We start from the raw sequence: 18,898 nt of genomic DNA on the forward strand, positions 1-18,898 counted from the left end.
CTCCAGGGAGAGCATCATGCAGGACATCCATCATCTGAGGTAGTCACGCATGCTGCATCATTTTTTCACTTCGACTTTTGGAGTATGTTTGAATTCAGCCCTCTGTAGGTTGATCATTTTCTCTGTCACCCTTTTCCTAACGGTCCATATCAGTAGATCAGTATCCAGCATGTTCCCCATGGAGATCTGATGTGTTTTCAAACTGTTCCTTTATTGTTTTTGAGCAGTGTATTTTGGTAAATATTCTTCAGTTGATTGACACTCGAGGTTGCTCATTCCTTTTCGAGCCACGCTTTCGGTTTATGAGATTTTCCAAGGCCAGCATGAAATATGTAGTCTGGCTCCCTCACGCTGCTGCAGACCTTCTCTATCTAGTTGATATTTACTTAAAACAAGAGATTTCTCATGCTTGAGACTTAACATCACCCAGGCATTCATGTTTTTAAATTATTGAATCTAATTCAAACTTTCTGAGCGAGATGATGCTGCAACAACAACAAACCTCTGCAACAACAGAAATATTTCATTTCATGGGACACTTTGCAGTTAGTTTCTGCAGTGAGAAAGGTTAGGCGAACCTTCTCCAGCTCTTTCTGAGGACCTCCCTCCTTCCTGAGTCGATCCAGCTCTAAACATTTGGCGTGGTAACCCTCCTTGGACTTCTGAAGCTGTCCGCTCTGAACCTGAAGCATCTGCACCGCCTCCACCGTCCCCACCATCTCCTCTTTAGTCTGGTTGACACACACAAACATGCATAAAGAATAAAGCCTACATATGGACATACTGTGCAGGGGATCACTGTACCGAGTACTTTCCAGGGCAAATGCACCAATTACATGAAGGAAAGGATGGTAACTGGATATCCTCTGAGAAAAGAGTTGATCAGGGCTGGCAGGACTGGGGTGAAGTGTTTTTTTTCTCCTCACTTCAGATACGTACCTTGCGGTGAATTTTGACCTGCTCGTCTGCGTACTTGTTGATATCGCGGATGAGATCGTTGAACTTCTTCATCAGCTCGAGGTGGCAGAGGGCAAGTTTGTCTGAAGACACCCTGAAAACATCCCACATGGGAGCAAAAGTCCTGGAAAATATGCAGATAGTAATAAGAGATAATCAACCACCGAGTATTTCATAGGTATATTTGTTCATGTTGGGCACCATATTAAATCGTTTTTATCATCACTAACAGGACTAAATGTTTCCAAGAGTTTTATGTGTTAGTAAAATTACATTTGCAGTTATTATTTTACACAAATTTATTCTCATTTTGTTACTCAGAGATCACTGAAATTGATTTGCCTTCAAACATCAAGCATAACAGTCTGTCTAATATTTTGTTGGTCCCCATTTGGTGCCGAAACAACCCAGACCCATCGAGGGGCAGACTCCACTAGACCTCTGACGGTGTGCTGTCTGAAGATGTTAGCAACAGATCTGTAAGTTGGGAGGTGAGGCCTCCACGGATTGGGACTCGTTTGTCCAGCACATCCCACCAACAATTGACTCGACTGAGATCTGGAGAATTCGGAAGCACCTCAAACTTGTTGTTATGAACCTCAAACCATTCCTGAAACATTCCTGCTTTGTGCCTGTGTGCATTATCCTGCTGAAAGAGGTCATAGCCATCAGGGAATACGTTTCCCATGAAAAAGTGTACATGGTCTGCAAAAATGCTTAGGTAGGTGGAACAGGTCGAAGTAAATCCACATAGATGGTGGGTCCCAAGGTTTCCTAGCAGAACACTGCCCAAAGCATCACACTGCCTCCACTGGCCTGATGCAGATAGATAGGCAGATGAGGCACATGCATCTGACGATCCATGTGATATAAAAGAAAGTCTTCTTCCATTACTCTGTGGTCCAGTTCTGAAGAACATTGTTGGCGCTTTCAGTTGTGGACAGGAGTCAACACCCTGACTGAGCACCGACTGCTCTGACACCTTTTATCAGAACCAGCATGAACTTTTTCGTCTGTTGATGGGACCACACAGGCCGGCCTTCACTCCCTACACACATCAGTGAGGCTTGGCTGCCTACAACCACGTCGCTGGTACGTCTGTTCCTTCCTCAAACCAATTTTGAGAGACACTGACCGCTGCAGACCAAGAACATCGATGGTATGCCTGATCGATGTATGTGGAAATCAACGATGCAGGGCTCTCACAGCCCTGTCTGACTAAAACGAATCACTGACCAGAGTGTGCAGAAGTGTGCTTTGCTGCATATATAATCACAGGAGTGATGTTGGACTGCAACAATGTAGCACGGAGCATACATGCAGCTACCAGACGACGCAGTTTAAAAACTAAACCTAAACTCTAAATAATGCCAAGAAAACTTTTTGTTGTCTTATAATGTGAAGCAAAAAACAAAACTCAGCTTATTTGGTTGTGTTTTGATAAGATTTGATTGACAACAGCCAAACAATCCACACACTCTAATCAGGATCTAATTATGTTACTGAAATATGATTAGCACAGCAAAGTATTTCCAAATGAGCCAAATCAACTTTAAAACAAACAAACACAGAAAAACTTTTGAACCATTGCAGACGTGTGTTCATGTCCAGTGATTCAGTCCTAGAAGGTAATTATACATACAAATATCATCCATCAAAGAGTAGACGACATGATTGGAACCATATAGGCTGAATGGCATCACAAATGTGGGCATTTGGTGCCACAGATGGTGCTCATCCATATCTCATATGCAGCCATATGACCATCACATCTATAATTACCAAACCAGCACCTTCTGGGAAATAAAATCTATACAGTAATTTTCTGAACCCCTTCATAGGACGCTGTCCTGTTGTTATATATCGTACATGAGGTACTCACCCTTGTGGACTTCCATTGCTGGCCATTTTAGCTAGTTTACTCATTGATTTAGAGTAAGTCTCCTCGATAGCAGCCCTTCAGGGAAAAAAAGTGAGAAAAACATATATACGTAAGCATGAACAGGACATGTGGCTAGACTAATTTTATATCTCATCCACATATGCATGTATGCCTGCAAGGTGGAGCTGCGCACCTTTTCTTAGCCTTCCTGTTATCCTAATAGCATGACAAGAAGAATAATGATGCGCAAACCCCCTGAAATGTAAATTAATCTAAATACCCTTTAGACCGATAAACCAAATGCACTCCAGTAGCACTTTCTCACAACGCCATTGCATCAGCTAATGGCCTCATATGTTATGCTCTCTATCTAGAGCTTACTTTGGCCCAGACACCGGGCATCTGCCTCCTGAGTCAGAGTCTGTGAGATAAAGATTAATTTTCATCTGTGTTGGGTAACTGTTACAAGGAGCCACATTTAAATGATAAATAGATGTTTACAAGGTTGGGCATAAAACTTTAATAACCATCTGTGGACCCTGAAGGGACAGCAGAGGAACATCGATCCAAATATCCCAAGAACAGAGGAACCTGCTGCAGAGGAGAACCGAGAGTCGTAAACAGACTTATCGTTGCAGAGAGTTTGAATCAGTCTCACAAGTTATTACTTATATCTTAAATTAAACTGACCTTTTAAGGCGTTTGATTATCCTAAAAGCCAGGATCCAGTTCTATTCTGTAGGAGGCCAAAGACGAGGCTTGATTTGTGGTAACAGGTTAAATGTTTGATGTTTTAGGAGTTTCAGAAGTGGTTTATTTTAATGGAACCTCACATTAGTGCTCCTTGTGAACATCTGTATATCTTCGGATACTAAACTGCACCTATTAAAAATTCATGGGGGCTCTATTTGATCTGTGTCGACACAGCATGTATAGAGAATTAATGTTACTGTTGATGGTCGTGCTTTAAAATTTTGTTTATTATTGTTACTTTTTATTAGAAAGGCTTAAAATCAGTTTTTTGTTGTTTTGCTTTGCCCAGCCTTCCATGGCTCGTGGTTCCCATAAAGATGACCAATTCTTTTTTCCCCAGAGTGAAGTTATCACGGTACACCTACAAATGACACCTGCAGGAGCTGCTCAGCCATGGAAGCTCCCGGTGCACAGACTGTGTGCTGACGTTACTGCCAGAGGAGGTTTGGAGCGTTGGAGACTGTGACACACTGTGCGCCTCGGCGCTCTGTGACTTCATGTGGTCTGCCACTTTATGGCTGAGTTGCTGCGGTTTCTATTTGCTTCCTCGTTGTAATAACACAACTTACAGCTTATTGTGGAATATCAAAGAGGGAAGAAACTTCACAAACGGGCTGCCATCCTATTACAATCCCACAGTAAGTGAGCTTTTTAGAATGAGCCATTATTTCACCAGTGTTTGTGAAGACAGACTGCGAGTGCTTCATTCACCAATAACACGTCCGGCCCAACACTTTCATGTGATGTGCTGGATGTGGTCAATGCCTTTAGTGTAACTGGCTATTTGGGAAAAACTGTCTTCGTCTTCGTCTTCTTCTGTGTAATGAATGTTTATTTAATACAGTGTCTGTAGTACATCCACCAACTATAACCCAAATACTTTTTATTTCCAGGAAGAGATCCTCACACTGTTGGAAACTGTGAACAACTGTATCTAACTTAAAGTCTCTCAGTACATAATTCCATAATAAATGACCACTGTGATGTTTAGTAACTATTTAGCTCATTGAATGATATATTTAAAGGCTGTTCGTCGTCTATCCTCAGACTCCAAGCTCTAGCCAATCAGATTGTCTTCCTTAAAGTAAATACAATACTATGCAGAGAATGCAGAAACCCTGATAGTGTGGCTGAAGAGTTGTTCTGGTACTTTAACCGAGTGTTTCATAGACTCTCTTATATCAAAATGACCTTTCGGGAAAGTGGCGAGAGAGAAAGATTGAGGAAATTTATCAGGACAATTGCCTCGCCTCCATCCTGCAGGATCGCACACGGTTTCACCCACAGTGCTATTTCATTTCCTGACTGCTGATTTGTTGTCTGCTTCTTTCCAAGCAGATAAGTGAATTTCCCCTGTGAGGAATGTGCACAGCACTCTGAATCAATGTCAGGATTATATCGCTGGTCTGACAGTGTGCTCTGTACGCGTTAGCATCCAGCTGTGAGAGCACAAACTCCTCATTACTCCCCTCAGTGTGTTAACCGCAAATCACAAATGAGTTGACAGAGTATTTGACGTTACACACTCTCAACTTAGTTTCGTGTCAGTGTGCAACTGTCCTGTTTTTACATCCCAGACACGATGGCACCACCAGTTATTACTGATTCGTAGATGGCTCGTGCTGATTTTGCTAAGAAAAAAACAACTAGATTTCATCTGACTGATTTATTTTAGTTTGCAAACCATTTAAAAAGGTCCTAAAGACGTGCATTGTGATATAACAATGTTATGCATGCATAGTAACTGATTAATAAAGTGGTAAACATGTACACAAGGAAAATATTTTGTACCGCAGAGCTCAATTTAATTTTATTAATACAGCACCAAATCACAACAACAGTTGCTTCAAGGTGCTTTATATTGTCTATCTTATATTATAAGATAGATCCTACAATAATACATACAGAGAAAACCCAACAATCATATGACCCCCTATGAGCAAGCACTTTGGCGACAGTGGGAAGGAAAAACTCCCTTTTAACAGGAAGAAACCTCCAGCAGAACCAGGCTCAGGGAGGGGCGGGGGGAGGGGCTCAGGGAGGGGCAGAGTAGAGGTAAATAAGATAATTTGATTGGTCTTTCATTCTAACATAACCTTGTTTGTCTTTTAATTATTAATCAGCCTTTATCTACTTTGTTGCAGTATCGGGATAAAAGGAAAAGGTATCTCATGTTCAACGGCCTTGCTGTGATGCAAGATTATCCCAAATCAACTAAATGCAGAACATCCTGACTCACACCCGACTCTCCAAACGTGTTTATCTGCAGTCTCTCTATGAATCTGTAAATCGATGTGGCCGACTTCAATAATGAGATTGCTGGTTGAAGAAAAATCCCGCTGTGTCAGCGCTGGGGGAGTCAGGTGAGGAAGCTGAGCAGGTGTACACAGCAGGTGACTTCAGGTGTGTCTCACTACTAGAAGCACTCTGGTTTATGTGAGGGTGCTGCCTCGATTGAGTGTACAAGGAGAAGGCCACATTACATTAAGTGACTTTCTATGTATTTAATGGACAATAACCTGATGAATTTGAACATGCACACCACAGGGAGGTAAAAACTGTCACAGTTAGGTGTAAATATATACATCTGGATACATTTTTACCTGTTTCCTTAAACACATTCCAATTATTGTTATACAATAGACGTGTACAAGACGTCTAGACTCTCAGCTTTCATTTGAGGGCACCAACACTCAACATGTGCCACCCTCTTTTTAAAGGGACCAGAAGTAATTGGACAATTGACTCAAAGGCCATTTCATGGGCAGGTGTGGGGAATTCCTTTATTATGTCATTGTTGATTAAGGAAATCGATCACCTGGAGTTAATCTGAGGTGTGGTGCTTGCATTTGAAAGCTTTAGCGCTGCTGAACTCCGTAACGCAAAAAGACTCGGATGTCCACGGAAGATAACGGTGGTGGATGATCGCAGAATTATTTCCATTAACAACAGCCAACCAAGTAGTAACACTCTCCTCAAGGTCGGCGTAACGATATCCAGGTCTACCGCAAAGAGAAGACTGCATGACAGTAAATAAGAGGGTTCACTGCAAGGTGCAAGCCACTCTGAGGTGTTCAGAGACAGACTGTCTGCTCAAATACAGTCAAACTGGTTGGGCGGCGTTTCATAACACAGATCCTGAGGAGTTTATTAAAGCAAAGAAGAGGAATATTCTTGAACGGCCAAGTCAGTCACCTGATCTTAACCCAGTTCAGCGTGGATTTTACTTGTTGAAGACTAAACTTCAGACACAAAGGCCCACAAACAAACAGCAACTGAAAGCTGCTGCAGTAAAGGCCCAGCAGGAGGAAACCCATCATCTGGTGATGTCCATAAGTTCAAGACCAGGCCGTCAACACCAGCAAAGGGTTTTCAACCAAGTATTAGAAATGAACATTTTATTTTCAGTTATTTCGTTTCTTCGTTTACTTTTGGGGTGAAATGAAAAGATTGTGTTAAAATGCTTTATTTTGTCACATTTTTAATCAAACTTTTGTCCAACTCATTGAATTAAAGCTGAAAGTCTGCACTGAGTTGTTTCGTTTAAAATGTATTGTGGTAACGTGCAGAACCAAAATTAGAAGATAGTCATCTCTGTCCAAATATTTATGGACCTGACTGTATAGATGGCGCCATGTCCGATCCAACCGCGTCGTGCAGTTTTGCTCTGCTCGTCGGATTATGATAGAAAAAAAGTTCAGAACTGCAGCGTGCAGTGTGCCGCCTGCTGTGGCGAGCTATGATGCTTTGATATGACCAAAGATGAAATGATGAAACCGATCAGTGGGCACATGTGTCTGTATTGCAGGGATCGCAGAGGTCATCCACATACAGTGCTCAGACCTGAGTGCTTCAGAAACAGGCACTTCAAAAGAAGCACAATAGTGAGGTCAGAGGTCATAGCACAAACAGACTTGTGTGCTCCACAGTACACGATCTGCAGACAGGACTTTGAAACAGGATGAATCTGAACACCTTGTTATACTGAGAGATGAGATCAGAATGCTTTTTGGTATTTTCCAGTATTTCTTCCAACTTGGCACAATCTTTATATCCACGTACGTAGTAAAGAACGGTGGATTTTCCACCCAAATCTCATCACTTGCACCACCTCCCACACAGATATTCACAAATACACACAAACCGTACCTCTCTCGGACAAACTCGGCGAGTTCCTTGGTTGCCAGCTGGCCATGTTTCATGTTGTGGTAGAGCACATCAAAGCCGGCATTCTTCTCCCCCTGCCGAAAATAACACACAGACACACACGTCTGTTAGCAGTAAGTCGAGAAACAGCAAACCAACATGGCAAAGGTAACAAAAGCCATGTCAGTCGGGGCCTCAGAATCAAGTTCGTTCGAGTTTGAGACATTTTTCTCCTGATAGTCTGCTGTAAACACCAGAGACACTCAAAGGTTCAGGGTGAAAGTAAAAATGAACCCAGCTTCTACCATCTGGATAAAAAGAAATTATTAAAAGAAGTTAACGAATCTTGTGTGTACGGGCATGACGGGTAAATCGCTCACCTTCTCTAAGCCAGTCCTGCATGTTACACACACGTGACCTTCAGTTATAGAAAAGCTATTCGAGCATTCGAGATTCCAAAGGCGGCAAAAATCATTTAACATATGGCCACAAATACAGGGAGTGCAGAATTATTAGGCAAGTTGTATTTTTGAGGAATAATTTTATTATTGAACAACAACCATGTTCTCAATGAACCCAAAAAACTCATTAATATCAAAGCTGAATGTTTCTGGAAGTAGTTTTTAGTTTGTTTTTAGTTTTAGCTATTTTAGGGGGATATCTGTGTGTGCAGGTGACTATTACTGTGCATAATTATTAGGCAACTTAACAAAAAACAAATATATACCCATTTCAATTATTTATTTTTACCAGTGAAACCAATATAACATCTCCACATTCACTAATATACATTTCTGACATTCAAAAACAAAACAAAAACAAATCAGCGACCAATATAGCCACCTTTCTTTGCAAGGACACTCAAAAGCCTGCCATCCATGGATTCTGTCAGTGTTTTGATCTGTTCACCATCAACATTGCGTGCAGCAGCAACCACAGCCTCCCAGACACTGTTCAGAGAGGTGTACTGTTTTCCCTCCTTGTAAATCTCACATTTGATGATGGACCACAGGTTCTCAATGGGGTCCAGATCAGGTGAACAAGGAGGCCATGTCATTAGTTTTTCTTCTTTTATACCCTTTCTTGCCAGCCACGCTGTGGAGTACTTGGACGCGTGTGATGGAGCATTGTCCTGCATGAAAATCATGTTTTCCTTGAAGGATGCAGACTTCTTCCTGTACCGCTGCTTGAAGAAGGTGTCTTCCAGAAACTGGCAGTAGGACTGGGAGTTGAGCTTGACTCCATCCTCAACCCGAAAAGGCCCCACAAGCTCATCTTTGATGATACCAGCCCAAACCAGTACTCCACCTCCACCTTGCTGGCGTCTGAGTCGGACTGGAGCTCTCTGCCCTTTACCAATCCAGCCACGGGCCCATCCATCTGGCCCATCAAGACTCACTCTCATTTCATCAGTCCATAAAACCTTAGAAAAATCAGTCTTGAGATATTTCTTGGCCCAGTCTTGACGTTTCAGCTTGTGTGTCTTGTTCAGTGGTGGTCGTCTTTCAGCCTTTCTTACCTTGGCCATGTCTCTGAGTATTGCACACCTTGTGCTTTTGGGCACTCCAGTGATGTTGCAGCTCTGAAATATGGCCAAACTGGTGGCAAGTGGCATCTTGGCAGATGCACGCTTGACTTTTCTCAGTTCATGGGCAGTTATTTTGCGCCTTGGTTTTTCCACACGCTTCTTGCGACCCTGTTGACTATTTTGAATGAAACGCTTGATTGTTCGATGATCACGCTTCAGAAGCTTTGCAATTTTGAGACTGCTGCATCCCTCTGCAAGATATCTCACTATTTTTGACTTTTCTGAGCCTGTCAAGTCCTTCTTTTGACCCATTTTACCAAAGGAAAGGACGTTGCCTAATAATTATGCACACCTGATGTAGGGTGTTGATGTCATTAGACCACACCCCTTCTCATTACAGCGATGCACATCACCTAATATGCTTAATTGGTAGTAGGCTTTCGAGCCTATACAGCTTTGAGTAAGACAACATGCATGGAGAGGATGATGTGGACAAAATACTCATTTGCCTAATAATTCTGCACTCCCTGTATTACTCATTTCTTTTGTTCTCCCTCAAAACATCACAGCGATTGGTCATCAGAGCACGAGGGAACTCAACACTTCACAAAAAGACCTTTTGCGTTGTTTAATGTTTCCTTTTGATATCCCCGAAACACGAGCGTCTCTCTGATGCACTTTTTAAGCTGTTTTACCGCTCGACGACAGTCTTCATATTGTCATATCACAGCATTTTAGCATTTGAACAGCACAACTTAAAGTTACACGTAACCACAGCATCTGTGTGCAGAAGCTCATCTCACTCACAGTCCATCATAACTAGGGATGGGTACCGGTATCCGGTGCTATTATGGCACCGGTTCTGACATAAACGGTAGTAACCAGACCGAAAAGCAGCGCACATTTCGGTGCTTTATTTTGGTGCTTTTTTTCCTGAGCTGTGATACACTTTGGATTCTAGCCAATCATTTTACGTTTCCGAGGATAGTAGGCGGGCCCAGGTACGTACGTTCTTTTAGAGCAGAGCTACAGATTAAAAATGCCCAAAGTGAAGTGGTGAAAGTCTGGCTGTACTTCACAGCAAAAGATGCAAACTCAGCAGCCTGCAACAAGTGCTTTAAGCTGATACTGTGATACTGTGCAAAGGAGGTAACACCTCGAATCTGATGAAACACCTGGCGACGCATAGCGTTTTTTTTAAAAGCCAAGAAATGCACCGTATTTGATAGCTTGCTGCGAGACCTCACACCGAGCACATCTACTGCGGGTGTGGTGCCTGTTATCGGACCCGGAGTTAGCAACATCCCCCAAAAACCCGAAGAGGAGAGTCCTGGCCCCTAGCCCTGCCAGTGTAGCAGAAATGATGAGGATGAGGATGCAGCAGCAGCCGTTCTTCTCTGCGTGAGTAGCTTCATGTTGTTCGTGTGTAATTTACGTTGAGTAGGCTAACCACGTTATTACATTAATGCATGTAAGGTGAACTAGCAAACATCATCATAGCTACATGCGGCTGTCTTCTTGTTTGATGGCAGATGCTCCCTTCACCCTGGCCAAAAAGGCTAAAATGACCAAAGAAAAAGTGGAAAACAGTTAAACATGAGAGCTTTTTGGATAAAGTTTGTGTTTTTTCCATTGATTAAGCTGCTTCCAGCCAAGAGTGATACCATATATGCCCCATAGCTGCAGAAAAGGCTAACATTGTTATCTTTTTACAAAAAAACAGCTGAACATGAGAGGTTTTTGGACAAAGTTTGTGTTCTCCATTCTTTAAGCACCAGTTTGAGCACCGGCACCGTTTCAAAAGTACCGGTTTGGTACTGGTATCGGATAAAACCTAAACGATACCCATCCCTAATCATAACTCACAGGTTGTTGCCCGTAAAACAACTAAAGTGATCAATCGGGGTGAAAACCTCTCAGTTTGTTATCGTGTGAATCCTGTAGGAGGATCAGTGATTCTTGTGAGTTGCAGGTCGACAGACAGTTGAGTTAATAAAAGAACAATTTATTGACATTAATTATGAATGAATAGCTAATGTGCTTTATCGGTAGTGTTCAGATGGATTTCCATAAGCACATGTAGCACAGGACACTCACACTGTGACCGTCTGTAAGTTTCAGCGGTGTGTTTAAAACCTTACGGGTCCCTGCAGTTACTGACTCTTCTCTCACTGCTGTTTTCTTTCGTTGTCACTTTGTTCTGATCGCTGACAGTTTTATTTTTTTTATTTATACCCTGCAGCATCGCACAGCATCAAATCATTTATACTGAATAAACTGTGCCACTCATTTAGTGAATATCATTACACGCAGCCTTCTGAAATCATTTTTGCAAATGAATTCATCAAAATAATTAAATTTTCTTTCAAAGACTGCTTTTCTTTCTTTTGTTATTATGCCCTACGAGTTGGACTGTCACACAACCACAAAAGCATCGTGCGTGAAGAAACAACATGTGCGTGTAGCACACCTTCAGACGTTGCTGTATAAGCATCAGTACCAGTCCTCTTCAGGTACAACAATTTGTGCTCATAGATAGTTACTCCAAAAGCAGCCTGACCAGCTGAGACACACTCTAAATGTTAGACTATCACACAATCAAAGGACCCACACTGTTCACCTGTCTCTCTGTTATTTGGCATTTGTTGCTCTTAGTTCAAACATGAGCTGTGATAACTGAACAGATCGCTTCGTGCTGATATTCCAGGATCAACTACGCCACGTCTCGGCCTGCGAGCGGCTGCTGCAATCTGAGCTGAATTTTCTGCTCATCTGTGGAGCATAAAGCTCAGGACCAACATGACTCAGTGTTGTGTGAAAGAAGCACAAACAAACACAGAACTGGATTGTTGGTGAGATCAGTCGCACACCTTATGGCTCAGCAGATTTAGCACCGTCCCCATCGCCGCTGTAATTACACAAACCTCCCTCCGATTACATCTATGTAATCTGGATGAGAGCCCGACTGAGGCAGAGGCAGATTGCATCTTCAGCCTCACCACATTTTTCAGTCAGCAGACAGCAGGGTTGTGTGTGCAAGCAGAAACGCTGACAGCTGCTTCGCAGGACCTAAAAATATCGCGCTGGGGAACAGACCACTTCCCAGGTACCAGGGGAATGGCTGGAATACCAAGGAAGGGTCATCAGTAAATCACGCACACACGCGCACACGCACGCACAAACCAGACGTAGAGCAGGACAAGGAAAAAACAGCTGAGAATGATCTCAGACGAGGTGCAGGCACCATCTGTCAGAAAACACACAACAAAGTCAGCTTCTCACACGGTCACGTCCCCTGAGCTTTATTTTTATGATAGCCATAAAAGAGACACACGCACACTCATTTTCATATCTTGTGGGGACATCTCATTGACATAAAGCTTTCCCCAGCTGCTTACCCTAAACCTCACCATAACCCAACTGTAACCCTGACACTAAAACCACATTTTGAGTTTCAAAAATACCTTCAAACTTGTGGGGACCTGGATTTTGGTCCCTATGAGTAAAGTAAACTTCGACCGACCGACCGACCGACAGACACAGTGAAAAAGTCAATCAGCTAATAAAGAAGAAAAAATTAAGCTTGTATTTTCTTTGTGCCTCAGTAAAGTCCGAGTTATGCTGTTTCACAGATAAAACAAGCTTTGTGAAGTCTCCTCGAGTTTTAAAGACTCACAGATCAAACATGAAGATTAGAGAAACTCATTTGCAGCTTAATCTACAGAATAATCATCAGCGGAGCCGCAATCAGTTTAACTTTTGATCCTGTGTCTGACATAAGCAAAGATTAGGTTCACCCATAGGTTCGTATGGGTACATCTGTGAGTACATTCACTAACATGATGTTTTATCTTACTCTTAATGTATCTGTGTAGGTTCTCAGACATCCAGGTCAAGCGACTAGACTTCATAAAGTTTCTTTAAGACGTTTCAGCTGAGAAGCTTCTCGGTCGCTTTTCTTTCCAGCTCCTTAGAAGCTAACATTAGGGTTAATCTAAGTGCAAACACATAAGACAATTTTAATTTTAAGCCCAAATTTCAAGTCTTTAGAAAGCTCTTTAAAACCAGTTTCAGTTTATGGTTTGGATGAACTAACCTGTTTTGCTTTTAGAAATAAAACTAGTGCAAGATACAATTTTAAAACAAATAAAAAGATAAGACTTGACTGGTTACATTATCCTGACTCAGTCCTTTAACTTCACACAAAGTGGTTTCGTTGTACCGAGCACACGATGAAACGCCTACATCCTGTTTTCTGTCCTTCGTAACTTCAGATCCGTGTTTTTACCAAACGGCTGAATGTTTTGACTTTCGCTGTCCATAAACAGCGAGTTGGACCAATGTTGTGCAAGACTCGTTCCTTCCTCGCAGAAACTTTACACGTGCCACAGAAAGGTGAGCTGCCAGTTTACACTTACACACACACACACACACACACACACACACAAGTACTGGCAGGCTAGTCTGTCAGTTCCATGCAAATAGAGCTTCCCCACAGTCTGTTATGGTGCCTTATAAGGTGAGCACCATGTCTGATTATGATCACAGTCCTTAAGAACATTTGAATATGTGAGAAGTGAGTCTGAGCAAACTGTGCTAGGAGCGATACGAACTTTATTACAACAGCTTATTGCTCGGCACATTGAATTGTCTGTATTTACCTTCTCTAAGGCTCAAATATTTACTCATGTTCCCGTTTAGCCGACAACTCGGCGATCGCAGATTAAGTTGACAAAGACGAGGTAGTTTCTCAGTGACAAGTTTCACGCCTCTGAAGGTGACTTTGGAAGCGTGCACTGAACGGACCAGAAGGTTTGTTTTGTTTTTTTATTTAATTAAACCATTTCTTTCACTTTTTGCATGCACAGTTAGTTCGACACGATGACTTTCAGGAGCAGCTGTGTGACTCTGTGCTGCTCTCTGCACCGCGGCAACGTTTCACCTCAGGTTTGCTTTACAAACCACTTTTAGCAGAGAAAGCAGCGCATTTTCCAAATCTGCTTCATTCTCTGCGACAGCTGGTCTTTTTTTGTCGTCTTGCAGTTTTCACATTAGATGGAAGAGACTCATTGTTGATGTAAGGAAATAAAAGGCTCTCCCGCCAGCAGGGCTTTCAGACAGTTTCAGCTTTGTCCATCATCTCTTCAGGGGACGACTGCCTAAAAACTAGAATATTCAGATCATGTGTCCTCAGCTGCACAGCAGATCACGTGGATGGACTGGGTCATTACTGATTATATGAAATGCTGATGATTGGGAAAACTGTATGCCATAAGAAAATCTTTAAATATAAACTATGTTTTAGATCTCCCACGGAAAAAACCCCAAAGAAAATAATGCTAATATTAGACACATTCGCATGAATTCAAAGCCTGATAAAGCTTATTCCTTTGTGCTGAAAGCCAAGTTGTACCACCACCAATTCTATTTAAAAACACATCATAACATGTTGGTTGTTATGGGCTCTGTGGTTCTTTTCCAGTCAATCCCACAAACAATTTTCAGCAACGAGTAAAAACCCACTAGAGATCCGAATGTTATCGGCAGCTGAAAATAGATCCCACTGCACAAGTTTAGTGATTAATTTATTCATCTTCACTTCAGTATGAATTCAGAATGAAAGGGGCGAGTGCAGATCAGGTTGAAAAGAACATCATGGTTTTTGGTGCTTTCCTGCTTTGATTGATTGGCTATAACTAAACTACTGTATAGAATAAAAACAATAAATATGCAGGTTAGCAATAAGTATTTCCTTAAAGCCTTCAGTGCGAGAAAAGCCTTCATGCCTGATATATGCGAACCCCCCTCTCTTCTCACCTCTCGCTGATCTCTTTTTCATCAATTAAGCTGACCGCTTTGGTCATGCATGATGGAGCCATTACCATGACAATGAGGAGCGGGAAAAAAGGAGACGAGGGAGGGTTTCAAATCTGTATGTGTCCAAGTTTCTCATGAAGATACAGACTTAGCGGGCCACCAAGGTCAGTAGGAGAAATGCTCACATTTGTTAACAGGGAGGGTGGTGCAGGGAAGATTCCTCTAAAAGTGGTTTAAAATGAAGCGTGTTGATGAGTGTACTGACTATCACTGATTTGGGAGCCAACATACGAGAGAGGCTCACAGGGTTTGCTGTGAACTGCATGAGAGTGAGAAGAAGAGAAGTTCAGTCTTTTCATGGCTCACTCAGAGGCTGCATGAAGGTTTCCCGTGAGGTCACTTTCATCGAAATGGCAACAATGTTTAGAGTGAGTTCAGAATTTAGTTACATTGTATTTCTCAAACGGGTTTCTGTGAACACAACATGTTCATAAGGATATAAACAGGATGTAAGAATAACGTGGCTCACATGACCTAAAAATGCTGTTCCCTGTTAAAACAGACATAAAACAAAACCTTTAGTGTGAAACAGGGCGAGGATTTAGTCCAGCAAATCCCCAGAGTTTAACCGCTACTGCGTCTGAAGCAGACGACACTGAAATAACTGAACTTATAAGCCTGCTGTTTCAGACAGTATATTAGGTCTTTATCTTAGTCATCGTTTCAGTGTAATGTCGGCTTCTGTGTGTGAGAGAGAGAGCATGTATTCATATCTTTGTGTGGACCCAAAATTGGAATGCTACTATACTTGTGGGGACCAACAGCCCTTATAGGGACCAAAATCCAGGTCCCCACGAGTTTGAAGGCATTTGTGAGACTCAAAATGTGGTTTTAGTGTCAGGGTTACAACTGGGTTATTAAGGGTTAGAGGCTAGGGAAAGCAATATGATTGCAATTAGATGTCCCCATAAGATATGAATACCTGACGTGTGTGTGTGTGTGTGTGTGTGTGTGTGTGTGTGTGTGTGTGTGTGTGTGTGTGTTTAAACTGCTCTCCCTTGATTCTAATTAGACACATCTTCAGACTTCCTTCCAGGCATTTATGAAACTAATTACAGACAGTGAACTTGGGCTGAGCTGCACTCTGCACTGCACGGTCGTCTTCACAGCTGCTTCTATAACAAATACAAACGCATTCCTGTGCATCTCAACTGTTTAACCTGTGCTGCTGATTGGCAAATGACAGAAAGGGTAAAAGATTATATGGTGCCCTACACAGATGAGCCAAAGACAGCTTGAGGCATTAGCAAGAAATCCTCTGCTTTCACCTGACTGGATGCCTGCGGTTCTTCGCTGGTGGTTTTAGAAACGTCACATTAATTCTGAAATATTCTGCTTTTTAGAATCGGCAGCGGGTTTTACCTGCGTTAGGACTATTTGTGCTCTCTAACTCGCAGCACACAAAAGGACCAGAGTGAGACACAAAAGGACTCCCAGTAACTGCATTTGTAGATTTCTCTTTTTCCCCCAAGAATTTAAGCATACTGAGGTGAAGCGCTTGGCTCAGGCTTTCTGATATAATATTCCCTTTTCTGACAATATCTAGAGCTGTGCCTTTAGCTCTGCCTAATATATATGACTGTGCAGTCTATCAGACAGATGGATGGATCCAGTGTCTGAGCATATTCCTGCTCTTTAACACATTGTGTTGTATTGTTTCATCAACAGTAAGAAACAAGCAGAAACGAATGACACATAGTAGCACCAGGAACACACCGCCTCTAGAAATCCCAAACAGTCAAACTTATTTCACAGACACAAACGCTCCTTTCTGTTACTGCAAAGAAGTTTAAATCCAGTCTATCGGGAAATATTTTAATATAAGAAATAGAAATGCAATTTCAATATATCTCAGTTTTTCTACATGATAAAGACGTAAAATAGTAATTAATTAAAATAAATGTTAAAAAATATATTTTCTATTGTAAATTGTGAAAAAAGCAACTTTCTGGTATTTAACTATTTCGATTTGACTCGTTTACTTAGGTGTTGTATGAATGGCTGTCGTGGTTTATCAGCAGGAAAATAAAGTTAAATGTCTAAACTTTATAACCGCTATTCAGAGGGCCAGATTGGAGTCTTTGGCAGGCCAATTCTGGCCCCGGGCCTTATGTTTCACACCCCTGGTCTACAGCATGACGTATGAAGGCCGCAGTGATACTGCACGTCTTACGTTCTTCATATCCAGCCTCGCCCAGCACCCACAGGAAGACCCTTTTTCAACATGTGCTGGTTTAAACTACATTTGTACTTTGCTGAATTATGTACAGAATAAATTTCTTCTGCTGGTTTTAGAGATCCAGTGCATTTATTTGTCTGCAATAAGGCAAAGCCAGCTATTTCCAGTTATCACAGTCATCACAGATCAATTTTATTATGTTGTAGCAGTTTTCACAAGTCACGAGCAAAACATCATTTAAACGTGACAGGTCAGCACCACACAGTGATGCACTGAACTGTCCTGCACTGACGGGCTGCTGTTGACAGTAGCTGTAAACTTTTACAACCTTGCGTCAGACTATCACGGAGCCAGTTGACTGGCCGGTCTGTCAGAGCTGCTGCGACTTTCGCTGACTCACAGAAACTTTCTGCTGACCGAGCAGGTTGAGCGGCGTGAACGCTCCCACAGCAGAGGTGTCAATAACGTCAGCAGCAGGTAGCTGCAGCAGTAGCAGCAGAGGCTCATCATCGCAGACGCAGTCGAGTAGGACGGTTTGAACAAATTCACCTCTTTAAGCGCGTCTTTTTATTTTGCCTGCTGATTTTCTTATGTCATGTACACATAGATATATGTACTATTTATTTAATTGTTAACCAACCCAAACTATGCAATCAGTTCACGAGGAACACGAATATTTGGAGATTACTGCCATACACATGCCATAAAACAGATATAACAAGTCTCATATTGATCGGTCTTGGCTCTTATTCTAACCTGGCACAGAGCATTTTTTAAAAGGATGAAAGGAGGTGGCAGGGAGAAGAGGAGCAGGGATGAAATGAGAGAAGGAGGGAAAACCCTGAAAGCAGGAAGATTTTCTCAGTGTGTTCACAGATCTTCACCCCACAAGAAACCCACATGACTCAAAGTGATGGCAGGGCAGCAACACTGGCATCATTAAACTGAGAAGCAGGCAATAATAGAAGTCCAGTGGGTGCAGCGTTTCTGTGCAAACAGACATATCTGCAGGCAAAGGAGGAGGCATTTTTAAGAGACGACAGCAGACAATGCTGTCCTTTATACTGTACAGAGCTGCACCGCTCGCCGAGCTTTAAAGGTTTCTTTGATGCAGTTCTTCTAAATTCCCCTGGTAAGCACGCACACTGGCCTTCTGAGATCTATACAGCACTGCAGCGAATATTATTAAAGAACCTAATGCAGGTCAGCTTAGTAATGAATTCAGATTATGTGGCTATTTTCTAAAATACAGTCCTGAGACAAAGTTTAAGACCAGTTCAAAAATGGCAAAAAAAATGTTACTTTGCATGGTTGGATCTTAACAAGGTTCCAAGTCGAGCTTCAACATGCAGCAAGAAGAAATGGGAGTGAGACAAAACATGTTTTTGAGCAATTTATTGAAAACAACTGTTAAACTGAAACAGGCTGATCTACAGCTGATCAACAGTTTAGGACCACTTGCCTTTAAAAGGCCAAATCTGTGCAACAATGTGGATTCATTGTCCTTTTCTGTCAGGTCGTCACACTGTCACGACGTTCTGATGGCAAAGGCAAAAAATCTTTTTGAACATGGTTG

At 42.2% G+C, this 18,898-nt stretch overlaps 1 protein-coding gene across 5 annotated transcripts in view; it reads right to left on the reverse strand.

Moving 5' to 3' along the window:
* Nucleotides 1–18,898, reverse strand: part of fcho1 (FCH and mu domain containing endocytic adaptor 1) — a 68,644-nt gene that overhangs the window by 26,108 nt on the left and 23,638 nt on the right. For all 5 annotated transcript variants that reach the window (XM_084910435.1, XM_084910431.1, XM_084910432.1 and 2 more), the window contains exons 3-6: nt 7,742–7,833; nt 2,840–2,914; nt 940–1,081; nt 579–731 (exon numbers count right to left, since the gene is read on the reverse strand). In XM_084910435.1, coding sequence (XP_084766561.1) covers nt 579–731; nt 940–1,081; nt 2,840–2,914; nt 7,742–7,833 — 462 coding nt within the window. The remainder of the gene's footprint in view (nt 1–578; nt 732–939; nt 1,082–2,839; nt 2,915–7,741; nt 7,834–18,898) is intronic.

This window comes from Perissodus microlepis, chromosome 17, assembly GCF_051167445.1.
Source record: "Perissodus microlepis isolate ML-2025 ecotype Zambia chromosome 17, ASM5116744v1, whole genome shotgun sequence".
Lineage (NCBI taxonomy): Eukaryota > Metazoa > Chordata > Actinopteri > Cichliformes > Cichlidae > Perissodus > Perissodus microlepis.